The sequence below is a fragment of the Urocampus carinirostris genome, chromosome 15, assembly GCF_059441175.1.
Source record: "Urocampus carinirostris isolate Australia breed hairy pipefish chromosome 15, RoL_Ucar_1.0, whole genome shotgun sequence".
Taxonomy (NCBI): Eukaryota; Metazoa; Chordata; class Actinopteri; order Syngnathiformes; family Syngnathidae; genus Urocampus; species Urocampus carinirostris.
Window position 1 is genome coordinate 12,471,381 of NC_142363.1, and position 23,578 is coordinate 12,494,958.

The window sequence follows — 23,578 nt, forward strand, 5'->3', positions numbered from 1 at the left end:
CAAATCATAGCAGTGTTAGTTTTTCAAAAAGGTTTTACACTAGATGGAAAAGTCATTTTTCATGAATAATGATAAATACTTGATGAATGTAGTTCCTTGGAGTTAGTAGTTATCTGCCAGTTTTGACTGAGGATCCATGAAGTACTTTAAACATCCTTTTTATTTATTGTTGTCCATGTCTAAATCTTTTGAGACTGCTGTTTTTCAGATGGAAAGTTTTCAACTTGACCAAAATGTGGTTTTAAAAAAAAAAAAAAGATAAAATGCATTTAAAAAGTTACTAAGTCTTGAATTTAACTTGCCTTAAGCTGTAGGAACCCTGTTATAGATGACGATCAGTTATCTCTGTTGTGTTTCTGATGTGTATTTCTATTTTGCGGGTAGGCGAAAAACTCAAAATCGGATTGGGATAAAATCCATCCGGATCCATTTGACGAGCAGTCAAGTATAAGGGACAAAAATCGGTATCGTGTTCGGCAGCTGCTCTCTGACTCACCGACTGAAGAAAATCAAAATGACAGAGGTGTGGTATCTCTGTTCCGTATTGTATGGGGAAAGAATTTTAATTTATTTTTGTCACAATAACGCTAATTATCTGTGTTTTAGATCCGCACCTTAACGGTGGTACAATCACTTCTCATATAGAAGATTTCCCCTCGGACGGGTCACCTATGAGCCTTACCAGCCCGGTCAATCCGCCGGGACCCCAGAGCCCCATCAAGTGCTTCACTCCTCCCCATCCACCAAGCCCCCCTAGAGTGCCTCCCGAGCAACAGAACCCATTTCGTATGAGGAGGGCGCCCAGCCTCAGCAGAACCCGGTCTTCGCACTCCCAAAGCGCAGGTCAGTGAGGTACCAACATGGCAAAAATGAAGTATTGGCGTGATCTTCATAGGTACAGAATTTGAGGTCATATTCTTTGGTTCGACCTTAATCTATTCAAACATCACAACTGTTGGTTGGTATTGATAATAATTTGAATCTTGATTTTGTTCATCAATTTGGTCGATTACAATTTTAAAGTGATTTTAAGGACAGCGTGGTCAAAACATTCACTAAGTAAAACCAATATTGGCTGTCCGCCAACTTGCTGCTAAGGCTTCTCCAAAAAACAAAAACCTTATGAAAGGTTGAGCAAGTAAAATGGTGCTTTTTGGTCACTTTGAGTCTTCTGTAGTTTGTATTCTTCCTTGTGCTTATTTGCACACACAATACAGTGACATCTAGTGGTCAAAATATACACACCGTCCCATTTCAACAAAACAATTATTTTAACCCTGCAAACATTTATGTACATTTTATTACATGTGCTCCCTGTGCTTAAAGTTGCAACCACAATAACTGATTTTGAATCTGTTCTTAACAAAGAAATTGACATTGTGCAAAACAACAGCTATTTGTCATTTCTTCCCTAGCCCAAATTAAGTAGTCATTTTATATTGTATACAATGTTTAGTAAAACCACTCCATCCAACATTCTGCCACTTTTGCAAAACATTTTAATTATCAGTACCAGCTTTGAGTGAATCAAACATAACACTTAAATGTGTTTCCTCAATGTCATGATTTATCTAATTCGCAAATTGTAAATCTTTAAGTTGGCAAAATAATCAAATGAATACAATCTAATTGCAAAGCCCAATATTGAAGTAAAAATCACTTCAGTGTTTCCCAGGCAACACAGAAATAAAGGCCAACTCCATGGCAGAATTTTGACGCGATCCAGCCATTGCATTGAATCTCGTTCAATTTGAAAGTTTACCCATTGTTGTGGTCTGAGAATTTATTTCTTGCCCCTTTATATATGAGTTTGTAATTATACGCCTTAACTGGATTTGGCATATTTGCTAGACCAATAAAGCTATCGGTGCATGAAGGAATTGTATCTTTGTTCTGAGTGTTATGCAGACTAGTTTTTTTTGTTTGTTTTTGACAACTTAAGAAAGTGCATCAGCACATACAAACTGCTTGTTTTGAGCCTAAGAAGCGTAAATGTTTTGTGTTGTCTTGACGGCCTTTTTTAGACGAGCTGTCCTCTGTTACTGTAGGCCACAAGAAAAATGTCTCTCAGCCTCCAGAACTGTGTCCCTTTTCCTCCCCGGACCTGGCACTGACGCAGAGCTTTGACCTGCTGAGTGCAACACATTGGTGAGAAACACAATTTGGAGGAAAATCAAGTTCATAAAGTAAAAACATATGTCTCACACTTGGTTATTTTAATGCATGTCTAATAGAATTGTGACATTCACACAATTGCTGTTTAAAAACAGTCACAATAATTACCGTTTTTCTTCTGCTTTTCAGGGAAAAAAAGATTGAAGGTCTTGCATTCCTACGCTGTTTGTCCAAGTATCACCCTGACACGCTGCACAGCAGAATTCGTGAAGTCTGCTTTTTTGTCATTGAAGAGGTAAGAGGATGAAGTAAAAGGGCTCATGAAGTAAAACTTTCACATTCAAGCCGTCTGCTTACTTGATGTTTATCTGAAGTATTTTGTGGAGACAATAAAAACTGCAACTACCATAAATTCTGCACTACAAGCTGCTACGTTTTTGCTAAACATTACGCCTTTAGCTACAAAGTGGCATAGGCTTTTCTTTTTTATTTTTATTCGTGGTCGCACCAAGGAAAAGGCAAGCTGCTCCATTCCACAACGCATGCACTCTAAATGCAAAATAACGCAGTGACGTCTGGAAAGATTTGTTAGAGAGGAGAAAAAAAGTTAAGATTTTTTGCCAACATCATTTAAATCATACATTACAGGATCAAAACGGGAGGTTTAACAGTGTTTCATTGTTTACCACATATGATTTTCAACTTTTCACCCACAAATCAATTCCTGAATTTGCACAACCGGATTAAATATCAGTCGAAGTTATCTGTCAAAAACATATTATCGGTGTCAATTTTAGGTGACTGAAGTTTTCTTTGATTTTTAAGAAACCATAACAAGTAATTGCAATTGGAATAAGTGAATGGTCTCAACCACCAATGACACCACGAAGATCAGATGATGTCTGTGTTTCAATTTTGCATTATTCTTTACAGTACATTTTCCCTGACGCTGTCGTCTAGAAATACAGGGCTCACATTTTGCGCGACGCAGGCCACATTTAAGTTTTCTTTTGGCACAGAAGTAAATGTATGCTAATCTTTGTAATCACAATCTTGAATGGTCACATGATCCGAAAACACTGGATGTAAACCAGTGCAGCTCAACTTTTCTGAATTTGCTGTGGCTTCCCTTTCGCCTCTCTGGGTCATCTAGGGCACTGGTTTTCAACTGGTCTGAAGCCAGGACCCACTATTACACCCTAATGACAAGCTGCGACCCAAATCAAGACAAAATTTCCACTTTCCAAATATATCAAATGAAAGGATTGTTTTGTTTGAAGCATATAGAGTATACCATATTCACCCTTTTCCAAAAACAAAATGGCCAGTAAAACCAAAATGACTTAAGAAAAAAAGTCGGATTAGTTGAATTTTGAAGGAAATCCAAAACGTTTGTCTTCAAAATAATAAAACCAATATCTCATATATTTCCGGTTGTACCTGCATTTAGCCATGCTCATAATGTGTAAACGAACTGCGGCGCTCTTTTTCTGTGGAGTGAAATGGTGGGCGTCAACTCCCATCTACAGGACATTATGAGATTCTGCTATTAGTGTCATTGACCCTCAGTGTTTTGTTAATATCTTACCATTTCTTTGTAAAGTAAAGGCCTGCGACCCACTAAAAATGAGTCTGCAACCAAATGTTTGGTTCCGACCCACTTCTTGAAAAACATTGATGCAAAAAACTCGTAGCAGTATTGAAAAACAACGCAGGTGAAAATGACTTCAAACTCATCAAGTGGTTGGCGCTAGGTGTGCGACGGCTTTAGAAATATAAAAAATTGAGTTGAATTGGTTCATTTTCATGGCTGTTAAAGTATGCAGCTTTCAATCCAGCTTGTACAAACTCAAAATGAAGTTTCCTTCTTAAATTTGACCATGCGGCTTTTATTTACAAAGTTATAATTTTTGCTATCACAGTTGTATTTAAGTATGAAAAATCTCCTTCAGGTGAAGAATCTCCGATCAGGCGTGTCCCGAAACGCCGTGTGCACAATGGGAGACCTTTACCTGCACCTGCAGAAGGCAATAGACCCAGAGCTGGAGGGGACCGTGAAAGCATTGCTGCAAAAGGCGGGGGACAGTAATGCCTTCATTAGGCAGGATGTCGATGCTGCTTTAGATAACATGGTGCAGCACTGCACTCCAACACGAGCCATCCACGCTCTACTCTCCGGAGGACTAAGGTCAGTCACTACTTCAGTTGTTCCTCACAACCCTGAATTGAGAAATTCAAAATAGTTTTATTTGTCTAGTCATCTCAATGGATTGGTAAGGAAGTGCACTGCCCAGCATTTGGCAAATTTGGTGGAAAAGGTCGGAGCCGCTCGCCTTCTTTCTGGAAGTAGAGATCTCATTGAAAGGATTTTACCAGCAGTCGCCAAGCTGTCACAAGATTCCTCCCAAGAACCAAGGTATGCCTTGAGAGTTTTAAATTTAAAAAAAAAAAACCCGTCTTTAATTGACATCAACTTCAGAATTTATTGGACTACAATTTGTACATACTTTTTATTTATATTTACAGTATATAAAATACTTTGGAATTAATGTAAATTTTACATTCCTAGCAAAGGTGATACATTTATAGATTAACAGACACAAAAAATGAGGAGAGAAGGAAATCAAGGCACAGCAAGATTATTGGTGATAGGGACATTGATGTAAGCAGTGCATAATGGGCAAAACAACAAACTGCCATCCTTTGCATTCTTCTTTGCAGGTGTCCAATAAATACACAGAATTAAATTACTTATTTGAATTTAGGACTCCTGTTACTTAATAGTCATTCTGCAAAAGAAGCAAAGTTGTAATTTCTCTCAGGAGAAACTTGCAGTGCAAACAACTGTTACTTGCTGGAAAATCTTTGAGCAGGTCACAAAGAGTCAAAGACTTTTCATTAACATGTAGATACCATGGTCGCCGAATGCTGCTGCTGTTGTCGTGCAACCCAGACTTTGACAAGATCCTGGAAAGAACCATCCCTTCCAACGAGCTACGGACGACCAGGGACACCATCTTAACGCTCAAGACCAAGGTACAACTCACAGCTACGAAGTACCGTAGTATAAGGGTTTTGTTCTCAAATTGTAACCCCATCTGTTTGCTGGTAAAATTAGGGCTTAGGGGAGATGCCCCACGATGCCCAGTCAGCTCGGGGCCGACGCTCCCTCCGAGGCAGTGGCACAGTCCGGGCCTTGTCTCTCAATAGAGAGCCTCTCTACCATCCTGTCAGGTATGCTCGCGATACTGCTAAACCAGGGGTGGGCAAACATTTTTAGCCGTGGGCCGCATTGCAATTGAAAAATGCTTGCATAGGGCCCGTAGCGGGTAAAAATAGCTGATTAATGTATTTAAGTTTTTGTATATGCAGATAGAGTCTTAAACACAATACTGTGGCAATGAATGAGAAAAAAGGATGACATAAGCCAATTTGTTTTTTCTCACGTGCCTTAAATTGCACAAGTTGTTTTATTGTACATTTGTTTATAAAGGGACCACTTCATCCTATTGAATCAAAAAAAATCAAAATATACAAAAATCTTCACGAATAAAAACTTTGATTAAAATAGCAAAACATTTGCATTACGAAACTGAATGCAGCCGTTACTTCAGAAGTGTTTTATTGCATGAAATTGTATATCTTCATTTAAAAAAAAAAAAAAGAAATTTGATACAAAAAAAAGCAATTACAGAAATTTGTAGCCAGCTATCTGAATGTTGGCCACGAGCCAAATGAATAAAATAGTTTGTATGGGTGTACACGAAGGGATACAGGCCATCCAGGTGAGTTTTATTGCCTTAAACAGCCTATCCGTGACTTCTTTTTTAAATTGAATAACAGCGGGATGTTTGCTTCATCAAATGTTCTCTGGTTGATAAATGGTAGACGGAAAAAAATCAGCCACAGTGGGTGGTTTATTTTGTGCCTCTTAGCTTTGGCGATATACATAGGACATATTTAAAACAGCAGTTAATGGTCTTCTCTTGTGCTTCTCTCAGATGTGTATGGTGGACCAGAGTAAATCTGTTTCCGGGCCTGATCTGGCTCGCAGGTTGTAGTTTGCCCACCCTGAACTAAACAGTCCCCCTAAAAGATATATTACACATAAATACACGAAACAATGATGAAAAAAAGCAGCGTTTAGAAAGATTTACATCAATGACACTAAAAAGACGTCGAGTTTTGTACATATAGCGTGCTGTTGAAGGCGAGGCTGGCAGCAGTACATCACTTGGTGTGCGTATTCTGTGTCCTTTACAGAACGCCTAACAGTAATTACAGCAACAGATCTCAGACGTGGACTATAGCCGACAAGAACGACTACATTAAACACATAACGGCCTTGCTGGGCTCCAAGGACTTCCGAGAGAGAATCAAGGGAATGGACCAGTTGGTGGCTGACTGCCAGAATGACCCCAAAGTTGTCATCCACAACATGTTCCCGGTAACTCGACGATACTGCCCTGAATGTCAATCGAGAGAGTCTTTGAGCCGGGATTTTTAATTTTGTTTTTAAGGTTTTCGATGCACTCAAAGCCAGGCTGCAGGAGGCCAACACCAAAGTCAACCAGTACGCGCTGGAGTCTCTGCAGAAAATCATCCCCCACATGAAGGACAACTTGTCTCAAGTGGTTAACATTCTGGTCCCGGCCGTCGTGGACAATCACCTCAACTCCAAAAATAACGCTATCTACTCTGCTGCTATCGCAACTGTTGACGCGCTTATCAAGAACCTTGGTAGGAATCCGCAGTCCTTCCTTATTTTGACTTTGCTTACTGTCTGCCCTGTAGTTGATGCTGTTCTATCTTATTGGCAGATAACAGTTTCCTTCTGCAGCCATTCTGCACGAAGGCTCAGTTTTCAAGCGGCAAAGCTAAAGTGGATCTTGTTGAGAAGGTTGCAGGTAAATCCAAACACAAGTACTGTGGTGTGTATTTTTTTAAAAAACATTTGTACTACACTACAGGGTACTGAAACAGGTTGGAAAATAGAAAGTTTTTTTTAAACTAATTTTTATGACCTTGTGTCAGAGAGACGGTGTGTATTATTTGACCACTCGAGGTCGCTGTATTATGTTGTGTAACCGAAAACGAGTGCTTAAATAGCATGAGGAAAAATACAACAGGGAGACTCCAAGTGACCAAACTGCACCGTTTCTAATGTTTTATTATGTCGTTTTCCCTGCCTTTTGGGGATTTTTGGGGTACCTGTATCAGCAAGATAAGGAACCCTCAAGGTGAGGCTAATGTAAAATAAATGCAAATTTCTCGACCTACGAGTGCCTTATAAAATGCATGTGCATATGTTCTTGCATTTTTTATGTAAATCAATATGTATATATACAATTTTGGAATGAAGGGGTTTTTTTACTCTTAGTAACTGCTGAATAATACACACTGTCCCTTTACTAAGCAAAATTGGGTTCTCAATAAATAGTATAATTAATCAGATTGGTAGATTATTCTTATCAGAATTTTCATGGGTGGTAGAAAATATTTCATAATATGAGTTGAATTACTTATTATTTCCTACATATGACGATTTGGCAAACTATCAGGATTTTTTTCTAAATTACCTAAACATAAAATAATAAATATCTCAAAACAAGACGAAATCCAACAAATCTTCCAATGAGGTAAGAATATATTGCTTTTAGCATAGTAGCCTATAAAACTATATTACTGGATCATAATTACTTAACCATAATCATTATTACATATGAGATGTTTTAGTTTTTTTGTTGTCACAACTTCTTTTGAGTCCTTGTCATTTTACCAAGGAATTTGCTTTCAACAAATGTGTTCTCTAAGGGTATTCCCAAACAGAATTTTATTTTTCCATTTAGGCACAGAATGTGTATTGTTCTTCCTCTCAATGATGCAAATGTATTTCAAAGCATTTATGCATTGCTGGACGTCCCTTGTTGCAATCCGTCTGTTTCGCCACATAATGACACCACAGTTGGCTAATTACAGGCTTTATTTTACAATCCACAGCCTGGATTAGCCTAAAGGGGCCTGTATTGATAAAAACGGACATCGTCTCCTTTAGCTCCAAATATTTTTAGCCAGTAGTAATTAATCCAGATGATGATTGACACATAGGTTAGCCAATGAAATTCTGGAAATAATGATACGCACCTGTATGGAGTGTATTTAAATTAGATCCTCAAATAAACATGCTTAACGCCACTCGTGATTCATTTTTACGCATTATTACGCGCAAGTGTGCACAATACTGATAAAGAGAAGTCATACATTTGCAACTCTTTCAATCTTTCAAAATGTCTAAAAATTTGGCCAAAGTAAAGTACACAGTCGCAGAAGTTTTAATGCTGTAAACTGTTCGTCTCCAAATAGCCACTTTGGGAAACGCCTAAACTTACCCTTAGAAAAATGAGTAAAGTACAAGGCTGTTTTTCAGATTGTGATCAAATTTGACAAGGTACCAGATAAGGCTTCCAGCTATTGTCTCAGCTGTTTTCGAGCTAAGATTACCATGTTATACTGTTAGAAGCATTTTTAGTGATTATTTTAGTTTGGGACAAAACTTCAGTGTGTTACCTTTCAAAAGAGACTATAATTGTCCATATTCTCCAAACAGCATTCAATGTACTTTTGGTTACGTCTTTGATTAGGATCTTAGGCGAATTTTAAAGGAATGTTGTAGGGGTTAAGAATTTGGTAATATCTTTAAGAGTCGAAAATTCTCTTCTGAACATTCAATCCTGAACATCCTTGTTTTTTCCAGAACTGGTGACCGAGTTGCACCCCCGCAAGCCCCAAATGGTGGAGCAGAAAGCTCTGCCTTTGTTGTGGCACCTTCTTGGCACGTCTGGCCACAGCGGTAGCGTGCACGGTCGTGGGGGCAGCGTGCGAGGTGCAACCGCTAACCTTTGCTTGGCCCTCCACGACCAAATGGGGGCAAATCTCCAAGAATGTGCCGCTTCTCAAGCCCCCAGCATCCAGAAATCCTTAAATGACATCCTCAAGGCGTCCAGAAGGTAAAGGTAGTGCTCGGGGGGACGAAAGACGAAGATGCTCAACTTTGCTTGGTAGCTGCACTTTCATCCCAATGAAAAAAAGGAAAAACTTCCTCCCATGGCGCGAGGAGTTGTGACTCTTTTTGTAGCGTTATTTCTTCCTCCGGTACAGATGCTCGGACTTTGGCTACATTAAGTCCTGCTGCCACTTCACATTGCTCTATTTGCACATTGACATGGTTGTTGATTACGATGAAGACAAAAGTTGGGGTTTGAATCAGAGGTAAGATCTTAAGCCCGTGCTCGACCCGAAATTCGGGCTGAGTTGAGCCAAAAATGTCAATCATTGCGTTGTATTTTGTCATTTACTTTTTCTTTTCAATCATGTTGCATAAATCATCACATCACAAAACAAATCACCTGAAAAGAAAAAAGAATGATGGGCTGAAGCCAAAGGCTTATAAGAGACCTGTTCCCAAAATAACTTGTATCAATCAACTATCATATCTCATATCATTATAACAATCATTTGTTAGTTAATTAAGAAATAATCACATTGTTTGAATCACAATATTTTATTTCCTTTTTTTCCCCTCACCATCCTTCTCCTTACTCTCTATCATAGTGTGTAAAATCCAAAGCGATAGCACAATGGAGTAAAGAAGGGAAAATTCCAGAGCATGTGTGAGACTCGTCCTTTCTCATGAGACTCTGGAAGGAATCCTGTTCGGGTCAGGCTGGACTTCTCTTTTGCTGCCTTTCTTGATTTTATTTTCTTATCCACCTGTCATTGTTTCCTTTGTCTCTGCCTCTCTCTCTCTCTATTGTAAAGTACTGCACTAGTTTCTTATCGACACACTGCTGCTGTGGTTTGTGATTCAATTTTCAACCCTGAAAAGTTTCCCTTCAACTCAAAATAGAAAATGCAGCAAAAATGGAAAATTGTCAGTTAATGTAACCTTTTCGTTAAAAAAGTCGGGCTTTAGGCTTTAATAAGTTATCATAAATCACCTCTCCTCCTCCCGAGGCTTACAAATATAAAATAAAATTTTGGGTTTGTTTCAGGCTCAGTACTCCAATTTGAGTTAATTTGTTGGGCTCGTGCTTGGTTGGGCTTTAAAACCCGGGAGCCTGGGTCGAGTCGGGCTGGATTTTTTTTTGGCCTGATCTTACCTCTGGTTTGAATCTACCTCGCTCCACTCGAAGACAAATCCAAGAGCCATTACCAGAATGTAAAGTTTAAATGCACACAAAAACAAATGGACGGACAGGGATCTAAATATTGTATCATGATTTTGCTGTGTCGCGGAAAATCTTGTGATTTTTATGATTTTTTTAATGTGTTTTTCTCCCCAAGTTAGGAAATGAGATTTACAAGATGTTTCTGTACATTTGGTATGTATTTGCACAGTATTAGCTTCTCCTGTTATCATAAGTCATGGTCATGACTGTTAAATTTTATCTTTTGTGTAAACTTTTCAAATCTTGATGTTCTTGCAGACTTTATGTTTGCACATGACCATTTCTCTAGATTGAGGCGCACTGCTAACAGTTAGCAAACTGCACTGATGGCTATGAAAAATGAATTTGTTTGTCAGAGAAGGCACAGATGGAGGATTTACAGTATAGTTCCAGAGTCTTTATGTAGCATTTTTATGTCTTCTATTGTTAAATTATACTCCATTTAAAACCTTGACAAACACAGATTGCTATATGAATAAAACATCTACATGTATATTTATAAAACAGGTTTTCTGTACATTTAACTTTCTTCTAGTGCCTTTTTATTTCACTGCACACTTCTGTTGCGATCGTGCTTGTTATATTGTGGGAAAAGTTCTATTTTTCCTTGATGAAAGGTGAGTCAAATTCCAAGGGACATTGCAATGAAGTTCTTGACTGGTGAGGCACAGTCAGATTTACAAATAAATGGACCTACACCCTAATAATCATTTGATTGGCAGAGTAAGAAACAAAACTATACATAAACTAGCATAAAATTTTATTTTTTAAATGCACATCTAGCTAAAGTTTCTCTTGGCAAGTGCTCGCTTAAAGATTATTCTTCTTTTTAATAATATTTCAAACGTTGTCCAAGTAAAATGGTAAAAATATGCTTAATAAATATAAGAAATAGATATATATCTATAGATAGATAACCCTGGTCATATCCATTCGAGAGGTTTGACCGACAGCAAGACAGTCTTTGCAACAAGACAAACAGTACGAAATAGTAAATAAAAACATGTTTTACATTGAATAAGAAAAATATATTCTTACAATTGCAGATATTTTAATACATATTCCAGGTAAATTGACAAAACACTTTAAATCAGGACAATAAGTGTCTGCTATATTTTATTTTTCTAGTTTTATCGTATTTTCCGCACTATAAGGCGCACCTTAAAGTCTTTATTTTTTTTTAAAAGCTGACCATGCGCCTTATAATACAGTGCGCCTTATTTATGGATCAATATTAATTCGCAACTAACTAGTCTTGCAACTAACTTGCAGCCGCCGACTAGATTTTCCCCCGAACGCCAAGTAGTCCGCGGTGTATGCTGGGATTTATTTACCGGCGTTTCATTGGCTAACCAATGTGTCAATCATCATTTGAATGGATCACTATTGGCTAAAGTTATTCGGAGGTCAAGGGATCCTTTTTATTATTTACAGGCTGGCATTGGCTTGAACGGCAAAACAAAGCCTGCAATTGGCCAAAAAAGACGTGTCAATCATCAGTTGAATCGATCACTATTGGCTAAAGTTATTCGGAGGTCAAGGGGCGGATCCTTTTTATCATTTACAGGCTGGCATTGGCTGAAGCGGCAAAACAAAGCCTGCAATTGGCCGAAAAAGATGAATGCGTATAGCACGTGGCATACAGAAAGCATTTTTTTTACTATTTTGTATTTGTAAATATTTTATTCTCCTGGATTTACTAAACTCACGGATATAAGAGGACCACGGCTGCACATTATTATGAACACAACCACTTCGGTGAGCTACTCTGGCTATATATATTATCCCTGTATCTTGTTTCAGACTGAACTCGATGTTTCTGTGATAAGCGGTGCGTATAATGGATGGAATGGAGTGTCTATTTTTAAATTAAACTCAATTCCAAGTGTTTATTGTCATATATACAGTAAAGTTGCGAACGAAAAAGAAAATAGAAACTAAGGAATGGTTGGCATTTCTTGAATCCCAAGACTTTAACCTTCCGAATGATGGAACGATGCATTTGAATGACATCGTACGGACACCGCATCCGCACGTGTTCTCGACACGTATTTGCGTCTTTGCAAGCTTTGGGAATGTTAAGGGGGTAATAAGTTTGATTGAACTATCTGACTGTTTTGTCGGCGTTCCCATTGTAGCGCCTTATAATCCGGTGCGTCTTATGTATGTCAAAAATAGGACCAAAAACTATTTTTTCGGGGTGCGCCCTATAACCCGGTGTGCCTTATAGTGCGGAAAATACGGTATATTAAACAAAACAAAGTAGTAATATAGGAAACTGATACTTTAAATACACATATGAAGGCTCTTTAAACTCATATGGTCATTGTTCATACATACTTATATATTTTTCAACTTTTTAAGCACGCGTCCAACTACACATTCCACCTTTAAATACTTACCTTAACAATTTGATATTTCGTAAATAATCATTCCATTTTTTTCCATTGATTACAGGTATGTATTACTAGAACATTCTTAGGCTTACAGTCTAAATGGATTGAAGAAACAACTAATAAAAAAAAATGAAAACCTAAAGATAAACAAATCATTGACATCTACGGTTTATTTGATGTGTGGTCAAATCTGGTTCCAATCATTCTATAAACATGTATTTGTTTACGTTCAAAGAGCCCTTATGCTTTTTCCACCTTGTCAAACTGTGTCGATCCCAACACTGAATACAAACATTTAATTGATTATTAATTTTATATTTCCACTATGACAGGTGAGGCACACAGTCACCTGCCTCTCACAACAACATGTCAATGGCAAAGGGATTTATTAAAAGAAACACAAGGGGAAATTAACTGGAAAATTCTTGTCAAGGATAATTTATTTAGCTTATTCAAAAACAAAACAAAAACAATCCTTCAACCATTGTCTTAGCTGCCATTTTGAATCCCTTAAAAGCTTCAATATACACATCAGCTAACCAAAATGTGATGTTCTGGTGTAGATTGTCTGAGATTTAATTACATCCTGTTCAAATGTTAGCAAAGATAGAAATTGTATGAATTCCACAGTTAATGTGGCTCTAAATATTCAAAATGCCCTTTTCAATTGCACACATTTAATTACTTCCCGAAATTCTCTTGTGCTTTGAGCTGAGCTTGGTCATTTGTTTTCACACTTTGAATGACTTAACGGGAAACAGCGCTGACACCCCCAACCCCCCCACCATCGGTGTCCATTGTGTTGCTATGGTAACCTTGTGAAGCGTGTCCACGGTAAACTCATTCGCCGGGACGGCGTGATTTCCTGACGTCTCGGTTAATCAGGGCGCAGATGTCTTGGGCACATCCTGGTTCTCGGCCAAGTTGAGCTTTTGTCTGAGAGTGCGTTAAAGACAACCACTAGGGAGGACTGATCCTGCTATATGAAGAAATCAATGTTCAAATAAATGAAAACCTACAAATATGCCATACAAATCAACACATACATACACGATCTAATACCTAAATACGACATAAATGCAATTTCCTCGTTTTTGCATTTTGTCATTTATTTGTGGATTTATCGTGATATATTTTGTCACAAAATGTTTTTTAAACGAGTTAGCTTTTTCCCTCCTGTTGGTTGGTCAGTAATGAACAAATTGGCTACATCACTGATAAACAGGTAAAAAGCTCAGTCAATTGAGCAGCCCCCATCATTTAAATAGCATTTTGTTGTGACAAAATATGACAAACTAAAATAAATAACCACAAAATATACACAGTTTAATTTAAAAAAAAAAACTACACGATAAAAACATCAAAATAGATAACAAAATACGAACATCATTACCATTTGTTGGTCAATGGTCTGTATTTATATAGTGCTTTTCAAGTCACTGAAGAGCTCCCAAAGTGCTTTACAATTTGCTTCACACACACATCTGGTCTGTGCAGCCCTTTGAGACTTCTTGTGATTAAGGACTATACACATAAGCATGACTTGACTTGAAACACACAAATAGCCAGCGGCAGCCATGCATAACGCCTACCTACAAATAATACTTGACAATGCACAACAAAATAAAATACTCAAACAAGACACACATAAATAATTGACAATACATGAAAAAAAAAACACACCTAAATAAATGACAAAATAAACGTGGAAATTACAAAAAAACATTAAAATAAATAAAAACAAAAGCATATGTAAAAATTTGACAATACATGAAAACAAACACACACATAAATTATAAAATAAACGTGGAAATTACAAAATAAACACCAAAATAAATAAAATACTCAAACAAAAACGCACACAATTGACAATACATGAAAAAATAAACGCATCAACGACAAAATAAATGCGGAAATTACAAAATAAATAAAATACACAAACAAAAACATAAGTATGAATAATTGACAATACATGATGAAATAAATATACGTAAATAAATGACAAAATTAAATGTGGAAATTACAAAATAAACATTGGAATGAATAATAAACAAACAAAAACACATACGTAAACAATTGACAACACATGAAAAAATAAACACATAAATACAAAATAAAACACCAAAATAAATAAAATACTCAGACAAAAACACACATAATTGACAATACATGAAAAAATAAACACGATAAAATAAACGTGGAAATTACAAAACACCAAAATAAATAAAATAAACAACAAAAACACACACGTAAATAATTGAAAGTAGATGACGAAATAAACACAAAAATAAATACAGGGCAAAATCCACAACAAAACAAAGAACAAAATACATGACAAACAACAATAAATACCAACATAAATTACAAAATATACAAAATTACCAAATAGACAACAAAATGACATGACAAGAACCAGCGAAATAACTAAATAAGCAAATAGACACCCAAAATAGACAAGTACATAGTGTATATATTAATTGCATTTGTCATGATTAAATATTACATAATGAATTTAAGTTTTGATTGATCTGCATGGCATATTTTTGTAGGTATTTCTACATATGGCAGGATGGGTCCTCCATAGACCAAACAAGTGATGTGTATTTTAAAAACGAGCGTTCTCGAAAGGATACATGGAGGTGCTGAGTTCTTCCAGCTGTAGAGGGAGAACATGGACAAAAGAAAATGAGACAAGTGAAAAGGGAACCCGACACCGATCCTTAACGCGCTATTGCATGCTCGATAGTTCCATCAAGGCCAAGTCGGCCTCCATGCGCTCCAGGCAAAAAAAGGGGCGGCTAGAATGTTCTTTTGCCGTGATTAAAGTTTCATGTCTTTTCCTTGTTGACGAAAAGCTGTTGTGGGTATCATTGTTTTCCCCTCTTCATCCTCTTGAGAGCTATTTAGGTTCAATGGAGAATACATACTAGTAAATACTAATAATTAAGAAATTTATTTTAAAAAGACTCACTTTGCATGTAGTCATTGAAAAATGGTTTGATTTCAGTGTTTTTCAACCCTTTTTGAAGCAAGGTACACTTTTATTTAGAAAAAAGTTCTGAGGAAAACAGTCCGTCGAAAATGAAGTTATGTCAAATATTTCACTGTACTAACTCATAAGCAGATAATTGGTATATAAAAAGAAGAAAATAATACTTAACAAAGCACATCATTATTTTTTATTTGTACATCATTATGTATAGGGGGGAAGAACCCTCAATGATTCTAGGTGTATGATATCTTAGTGAATCAAGATCATCTCGGGGTGTAGAAAACCAGCCTTGTGGGCCTCGACTTTGACATATGCTTCATAGAATGTGTGTGGACTTATTATTGATTTGCGAATTTTTATTGGCACGAATAAATAATAATGAAGTCGCATTAAATCATTTTAGCAGAAAAAAATAAAAGTCTCATCCCGGCAAATAGTTTTGCTTTGCACTTACGTTGCCGAGCAGGTGCTCCAGGTTGTGGTCCGAGGCACCCTTCCTCTGGTCCTCGGAGAGCTCCTCCACGTGGCTGTCCATGCTGAAGTGAAGTCGGGCTAGCTTCTCTTGCATCTCTCGCACGTGTTCCAGTTGCTCAAAGGAGCACACCTTACCTAAATACACACATGACTTCTGTGGGTCCCAGGTCCGGTTTGCGAGTCTTAAGATCTGGTCTTACCGAAGGCCTGCAGCTTTCCCGAGTGGAAGTCATTGAGGAGATTCAAGAGGCCTCCCTCCATCTCTCGCACGTCAGACACGTCGGTCAAGAAGGAGTGCTGCAAAGGGGACGACTGTGCTACTTTGCTGGGCCCCGCAGGCTGGGGGGCCCGAGGCTTCTCTTTGTGGGGCCTGCCAGAAATGCAAAAACCATAAAAGGTCGGAAAAGTCGCTACACGCCAGTGACGTTTGCATCTGGTGAGGCACATTCGGATTTACCATTAAACGTACTTATTCATAATTTAATCCCAGAGCCAGTTGAGTAAATTCAGCTTTACATCTGAACCAACTCACCAAAAACCTCCCAAACATTAACCCAAGTGAGAGCTAGTAATATGATAATGCTTGCCTCGATTATTCTACTTTGAAATAAATAAGTGCCTGAATAAAACTAGCATGAACAGATCCTCATCACGGAAAAGGTGTCAATACAAAGGGAAGGCCTAACTACCATACTGGGGATCATTTTCGAGAAATAATGTGGCAAAACGAACTGATTAGTTGTGCCATTTCTCTGGTGAGTATATTTTGAAATAGTCCTCAAATCCCGAGTCCCAAGAGTTTAAGCTTTCCAATGATATGTGGCGGGCAGCACGGCGGCGCAGTGGTTAGCGCATGTGCGGCACAGTTCATGTCTTGGGAACCTCCTGCGTGGGTTCAAATCCAGACTTCCTGTGCGGAGTTTGTATGTTCTCCCCGTGCTTGCGTGGGTTTCCTCCGGCCACTCCGGTTTCCTCCCACATTCTAAAAACATGCATTTCAGGTGAATTGGCCGGTCCAAATTGTCCCTAGGTGTGAATGAGTGAGTGAGTTGTCTGTCCCCGTGTGCCCTGCGATTGGCTGGCAACCAGTTGAGGGTGTCCCCTGCCCACTGCCCAATGATTGCTGGGATGGGCTCCAGCACCCCCGCGACCCCACTGTGGATAAGCGGCGTGGCTGATGAGATGAGATGATATGTGGCATGAAGTATTTCAGGGACTGTAGACATCGTACAGACACGTATTTGTTCATCAAAAGTCTGACGGGCAATCTGAATATCAAGGGGTAGTGTATTTTATTAAAACTCTGTGTACTGTCTTTTTGTAAATCTCATGCAGCTGGCTTATAGTCAGGTGGGGCTTATGTATGTACAAAATGTGTTTTCCTTTAAAAATGTCCTAGGTGAAGCTTATAACCAGTGCGCTCGATAATCTGAATATTACCATACTAAACTGGGCCTACTGAAGCTGACAAAATATTGTCTTTAACATGAAAGCAGACTGGATGTTAGCTCCTGTACACTTTTTCTGACCTCCAGCCGCGGGGAAGGACCATTTGGTTGAGTTTCATTTAAAATATCACTTTTTGTATAGAAATGAGCAAGAGACTTGACTTTTTATACATTTTTTTATTTTACATATTCAGAAATTTACGGTGGGTCGGATTAAACCGTCCAGCCCACAGGCGGTATGTTTGACATATTGCTTTAAACTCTTATATTAAGGCCGGGCCCTCAACCTATCATCCTGCGGGATGCAACTGAGCCCCGAACCACCAGTTAGAAGCGCCTTTTCTAATGACAGATCCCCCAAATGATCATAGTACGGAGTTGTGTTAGGCTCCATTTACCTGGTAGTCTTCGGTGGAGCTACCACGCCTGCAAACACCTCCTTGGACTGCCCCGCCGCCCCGATCGACCTTTTGTATTTGCTTCGGTTTTTGGGCGATGGGGGCTGCGGGAGGCCTAGGGAGAATGTAGCGCTTTTGCTCGCGGGCAGGACTGAGACTTTGCGAGGGTTAATGGGGGGAGGCGGCGGCTGAGGAAGGGATACTTTGGGGCTCCGTTTCTTGCGCTTGTCCTCCATCGCCCACAGTTCTTCCTTCTGTGGCGCTCTGCAAAAAGGTGGCGATTAATGGTCTGCGTTTTCCCCTCCTCCAAAACACCTGACACTGATCAAGATTGTCATTAGGCTTCTATAGAGCTCGTTGATAAGCTGATTATTTGAAGCAGGTGTGTTGGAAGAGGTGCCATTTTAGCCGGTGTCTTTCTTAGTGGAGTCATGAAGACTGACCTTAGCTGAGGCCTGCAGTTCCTTAGATGTCTTTCGAAGTTCTTTTGTAACCTCCTGGATGAGCCGTCGTCGCACTCTTGGAGTAATCTTAGTTGGTCGACCACTCCTGGGAAGGTTTGCCACTGTTCCCAGTTTTCTCCATTTGTGGATTATGGCTCTGACAGTGGTTCGCTGGAGCCCTACAGCCTTGGAAATGGCTTTGTGACCTTTTCCAGACTGATAGATTTCAATTACTTTTTTTCTAATTTCTTCTGGAATTTCTTTGGATCGTGGCATGTCAATTGTGTTCTTGAGATTGTACTTCGCTTTGTCACAGATTCAATGTCAATGATTTTTTTTTAATTCAACACATGGGGTGGCAATCAATTTTGGGTGTGGCCTGTGGAATCAAACTTAGCTTTTTGGTTAGTTAGTCACTTTGTGATTTAACAAGGGGTGGGGGTGGGACTATTACTTTTTCACATAGGGCCAGATAGGCCTAGATTTATTTTGTTCCTAATTATAATAAATATAAACAAAATGGAATCAACATTTCAAAACTGCATTTTGTATTTTCTTGGCTTGTGTCGGAGTGTTATTCAAATTTGTTTCATGATCCAAAACCTTTGGGATTGATAAATATGCAAAAAACACAGAATTCAAGAAAGGGGCAAATACTTTTTCACAGAACTAAGTGAAAGAGAACGGCCACATTTTTTTTTGCTGATAAGTATTCCTTGTTATTTTCTAGAAAAAAAACAAGATACAGATATAGTAAAACAGGTTAAAATATCGTGATAATTAAAACAAAAGAAAAAATATCAAAATGAAGAATCTGGATTATCTTCTAAGGCACGGTTGCTACAAATGATAAAACCTTATTATGTACTGTCAATTGGGGCAACATAATAATTTAAGCTTTAAAGAAAAAGCATGGAACTTCTGCAGGGAATTCTTTTTTTTTTTTTTTTTTTTTTCAATGGACGATGTGCCAGAAAATGTTTTCATTAAAGCCCAAATGTGTAATATTTGACCACTAAATGGCACTGTTTTGTCTGGTGCAAACGAGCCAGTGCTTTAGAGCAATGAGGCGGCATCCTGACAAAAATAGTAGGGACCTAAGTGGGGATTCAACTGTGTAAAAGGAATAGAAATTTCTCCACCTATGATTTTTTTAATATAAAATAAAATGGTATGATGGCAAAAATACATCAACTTAGTATTCAAATCAATATTTTTTTTACCGAATGAAAGTTATTTGTACTACTAAAAGGCACTAAGTATTACACACTGTCCCTTTAAAAAGGTGTGCCTCTCAAACACTGCTCTCTGTGGCCATTTGCGGAACATGTTTGGAGACTTCGAATTACACTCTAGCTAACCTGAGATGACCATTATTGGTTCCTCCAGCCAGAGGCGGTTTTAGGCGGGGGCGAGGCGGGCAGCACAAGATTTTCCCAAATAAAAAAAAAAAAAAACAAAGCAGTTTTGTATTCTCCAACATGACTTTGCCTATTGTCAAATTGACACCCCTTTTTTGCAGCTTTGACACCCCTGCTTGTTGCGAAGTTGTGCGGAGAGACTGAGATGAGGAAAAGCGGGGGACACTTCACCTTTGACTGGGGGAGGGGGAAGCTTCTCTGTATTACTACTATACATGAAAAATAGTTGGCGGCTCCTGTCCTCCAAATACCGCACACAGGGCCGTTGCTAGCCATTTGGGTGCCCTAAGCACAATTGCTTTATAGTACCCCCCTCAGAGTAATTTGTTTATTTCCATAACACTGTCAATAAACACGAGAATCAAATAAGTAATTTTCTTTTGGATTAATAAAGTGAGGTTTTAATTTGTTGTCTTGGTAAAATATTGTTTTAACAATGCTTTGTACGAGATTTGTGTCAATAATTAAGTGATGTTAAAATAATGTTTTACATAAACAAATTAATTTGTACTCACCTTATCCCATACCTGTCAACCTCCACGACTCCATGCCCTAACAAACTGTCGTATTTTCTCTTACAAAATAATCTTACACCATATATTTTTTTCAAACGTGTTTATTTATGTAGTTTAACATGTTATATTGTACGTGTGTTTCGTTATATCATATCTATAGTAACATTTATAACATTTTGTTGTGAGATACCGAGTTGCTCGACAAGAATTAGGTTTATTATAAAAAAGTTAAAAAATTAAGTAGCTTGGACGTTCACTGTAGAAGGAAAAAATACATGCAAATATAATCAAGCAGAATTATTACAATTATTAATTCATTTTCTGCATTAAATAATTGTTGGTAATATACTGATAAAAAGGGATAACCACAAACCTGTCTTTTTTCATTTTCTCCTTTTATACCTTCTTTTTTTCTTAACTTCTATATACAACATAATAATTCGTAATATAATGCAGCAAAGCAAGTGAGCCGTTTGAGAGCAGGCTCTCTTTAACGAGTTGAGCCAAAAAATCCGGTTCTCTAAAAAGAGATGGACTTCCTTTCACTACATAACTACCACATGAAATCCGAGGCGGCAGATACATGCAAACAGTAGCATCAAACCGCTCGCTTCGTTTGCAACGAAAAAAACTATACCGAGATAGAGGCTACCGCGGCGAACTCGTTTGACTTGATTGATTTGCCGTTTCGAGATAGTCGGTGTATACCGGATGGTACCCATAATTGACAACTTTGTGTTTTCCCGTACAGATTTTCTTGTACGTCGTACACGTCTTAAAATGCATAATAAACGTACAGGTTGACAGGTATGAACAAATTAAATCGTACTCACCTTATCAAACCAAAACTTTCACTGACAGTCTGACACTGCCAGAGAAAGCAAGCCTCCTAGTGACACTTTTTACTATCTGCCCAACACTATCATCCACTATCAGAGTTGATGTTAGTGTCAGAGTGTCACAAGTTTTATATATATATATATATATATATATGTAGGCAGACTGGTAAATGTGATTACCAATCTGTTAAGTCTTTTTTTGGACAATTTTGTTGTATTCTGGTGTTTTAATTTGTGATAAATACTTAAACTCAAACCACAATCAAACTTGTTTTTTTTTTCCGGTGCTTCTTTCTTTTAATACACACACTTGTTTTGGTATTAAAGGCGGTCGCCTGAGACTCGCATCTAAGGAGGAGGGGGTACCGTGAGACTGAAGAGACTGGCTAGGGCACAAAGCAGATTCACGCCTTTTCTCAGAAAATTTGGTTTATGCTGCTTTTGTATTGTTTAACCAAATTAGCACATACTGTATAAGTAACACTTTTAACACTTTACAATTTTTTTTTCATGACCCTGATTTATTTTGGTGCCCCCCTGGGAACTTGATGCCCTACGCAGGGGCTACGGCCCTGAACGTGCATTATTCATGATTTTCAAAATACAGAATGCACATATTTCTCAATTTGCCAGTCACAGTGGCTTAAGCAGAGAGGATCTTTTCAAAACAGAAGTTGATAAAGTCATACCTATGGTTGACCAGCTCAGGAACAGCTCACTGGCCTTGCTGTCATAAGCATAAAATACGAAATAGGGGAGCAGACATCTTATGACAATTTTATTGATGACTTTGCACCAGGGAGAGCCAGAAAGGTCACGTATTAGTTTGTGTTTTTAAAGTGTGTAATTTTGTGATTTGCTTTATAACAATAGAAGTCCATTTTACTATTTTATATTACTTATCGCTATTATTTGTATTATTTAAGGATTTATTGATGAACAGTTACCATGTGTATGCATAGTTTAATTGTATTTATTATTGGAGAATTTTTGATAAAAACTGCTTGAGTTCACATGGGAGACCTTTTGATGCATAAGAAAATGAAATTAATAGTACAATTTCAAGTGGAATACCTCACCACTAGACGGCGCTCGATTTACAGTGTCCGTTTAAAGCAAACGTGTGAAGACGAACTAGTAGAGATTAAATTTAAAGGGATATAATCATTTGTTCCCTTTATTTCAAAGATAAAAATACAACAGTACGGTATGTTACAGATTATGTTTTTGAAAAATTCACAAATTCAAGAGTAACGGCTAACTTTTTAAACGATTTTCTGTAAAAAGCTGTCTTTATTATCAAGAGAAACTAAACTGTAATTTGCTCGATGGTGGGAAAAAAAAAAACATTTGAGTTGCTCAAAAAGGTACATCTGGAAAAAAATACTAATAATCCACCACCCATTCAAAAATAAAAAAATAAAAGATATTTTTAACATGTATTGATCGCCCCATCAATGCTCTTAGATAATGTCGCCACTGAGCCCGAATGGTTCAGATTGCAGTTCTGGTGGATAAAATATCCCAAAACAAACACGCAAAAACACTGTTTTTGAATTTGAAGCCAAACGCTTGATTAAACGTCTTCTTGAGTTTTAGTAGCTGGCCTTTGTTCCAAGCTCACAAAAGCAAAATAAAAACAAGCACGGAGAAAGGAAAACATCGTCTCCAATTGAAACAGATTAAAGGACACTTACCGACTCAGCCAATCACCAGCAACTGCTCGTCACATTATTGTCTATGTTTCTCAAAAAGCCATTTTAGAGAAGTAAGATGAGAATATCAAACCTCAAAGCATCCGTAAAAATGTTCGGTCGCGGCTAAGAGCGACTGCAGCTGCAACCTTGAGCTGTCTTAAAGGGACAGTAACGCAAAACAAATGCGCCCTATGTGTTGTCTTACAGGTACAAAAGGTGCTTAATTTGCATGGGAGAGAAGCGACAAGGATATATATATATATATATATATATATATATATATATATATATATATATATATATATATATATCCATTATGTCCCGAGTAGGGTCGCAGGGGTGCCGGAGCCCATATTAGCCATGATCAGTGGGCATGAACAGTTTACATTATTGTCACTATTGGCCAATTATGTTGCAGTTCTTTGAATTTCCACAATCCCGAGGGCTGCTGTTTTTTGCTATACTTGTTTCTATATTGCTTTTTAGATGTCATATTTATTTGTATAGATAGCCCTTTATCACAAGCAGTCTCAAAGGGCTGCACAGACCACAGATTATTGCAAACCACAGACTATTATTACACCATCCCCTGATCTAAAACCTACATGAGGG

General features: G+C 37.9%; 2 protein-coding genes across 4 annotated transcripts in view; one reads left to right on the forward strand and one right to left on the reverse strand.

Moving 5' to 3' along the window:
• togaram1 (TOG array regulator of axonemal microtubules 1) overlaps positions 1–10,867 on the forward strand; it is a 29,435-nt gene extending 18,568 nt beyond the window's left edge. For both annotated transcript variants that reach the window (XM_088354378.1, XM_088354379.1), the window contains exons 12-23: positions 385–523; positions 607–843; positions 2,049–2,148; positions 2,305–2,410; positions 4,068–4,303; positions 4,373–4,531; positions 5,025–5,151; positions 5,234–5,349; positions 6,379–6,562; positions 6,636–6,855; positions 6,936–7,022; positions 8,870–10,867. In XM_088354378.1, coding sequence (XP_088210504.1) covers positions 385–523; positions 607–843; positions 2,049–2,148; positions 2,305–2,410; positions 4,068–4,303; positions 4,373–4,531; positions 5,025–5,151; positions 5,234–5,349; positions 6,379–6,562; positions 6,636–6,855; positions 6,936–7,022; positions 8,870–9,126 — 1,968 coding nt within the window. In that variant the 3' untranslated portion in view covers positions 9,127–10,867. The remainder of the gene's footprint in view (positions 1–384; positions 524–606; positions 844–2,048; positions 2,149–2,304; positions 2,411–4,067; positions 4,304–4,372; positions 4,532–5,024; positions 5,152–5,233; positions 5,350–6,378; positions 6,563–6,635; positions 6,856–6,935; positions 7,023–8,869) is intronic.
• A 2,282-nt stretch (positions 10,868–13,149) lies between these two features.
• Positions 13,150–23,136, reverse strand: ccdc28b (coiled-coil domain containing 28B). 2 transcript variants are annotated; one of them, XM_088354422.1, is made up of 7 exons: positions 22,967–23,136; positions 18,495–18,710; positions 18,052–18,315; positions 16,406–16,575; positions 16,186–16,340; positions 15,373–15,395; positions 13,150–13,675 (listed from the first exon to the last, which is right to left on the reverse strand). In XM_088354422.1, the coding sequence occupies exons 3-7, from the start codon at positions 18,285–18,287 to the stop codon at positions 13,621–13,623; spliced, it is 639 nt and encodes a 212-aa protein (XP_088210548.1). In that variant the 5' UTR covers positions 18,288–18,315; positions 18,495–18,710; positions 22,967–23,136; the 3' UTR covers positions 13,150–13,620. The 2 variants fall into 2 exon arrangements, with proteins under 2 accessions (XP_088210548.1, XP_088210549.1); XM_088354423.1 differs by having other exon boundaries at positions 18,495–19,220.
• Positions 23,137–23,578: the final 442 nt, after the last annotated feature.

Bases quoted from the DNA above. Each gene is read 5' to 3' on its own strand.
- ccdc28b (XM_088354422.1), bottom strand. From the start codon at position 18,287: ATGGAGGACAAGCGCAAGAAACGGAGCCCCAAAGTATCCCTTCCTCAG. The intron at 16,576-18,051 runs GTAAATGGAGCC...CATTTCTGGCAG, and splicing joins GCTCCACCGAAGACTACCAG to GCCCCACAAAGAGAAGCCTC. The intron at 13,676-15,372 runs GTATCCTTTCGA...ACGCACTCTCAG, and splicing joins GAAGAACTCAGCACCTCCAT to ACAAAAGCTCAACTTGGCCG.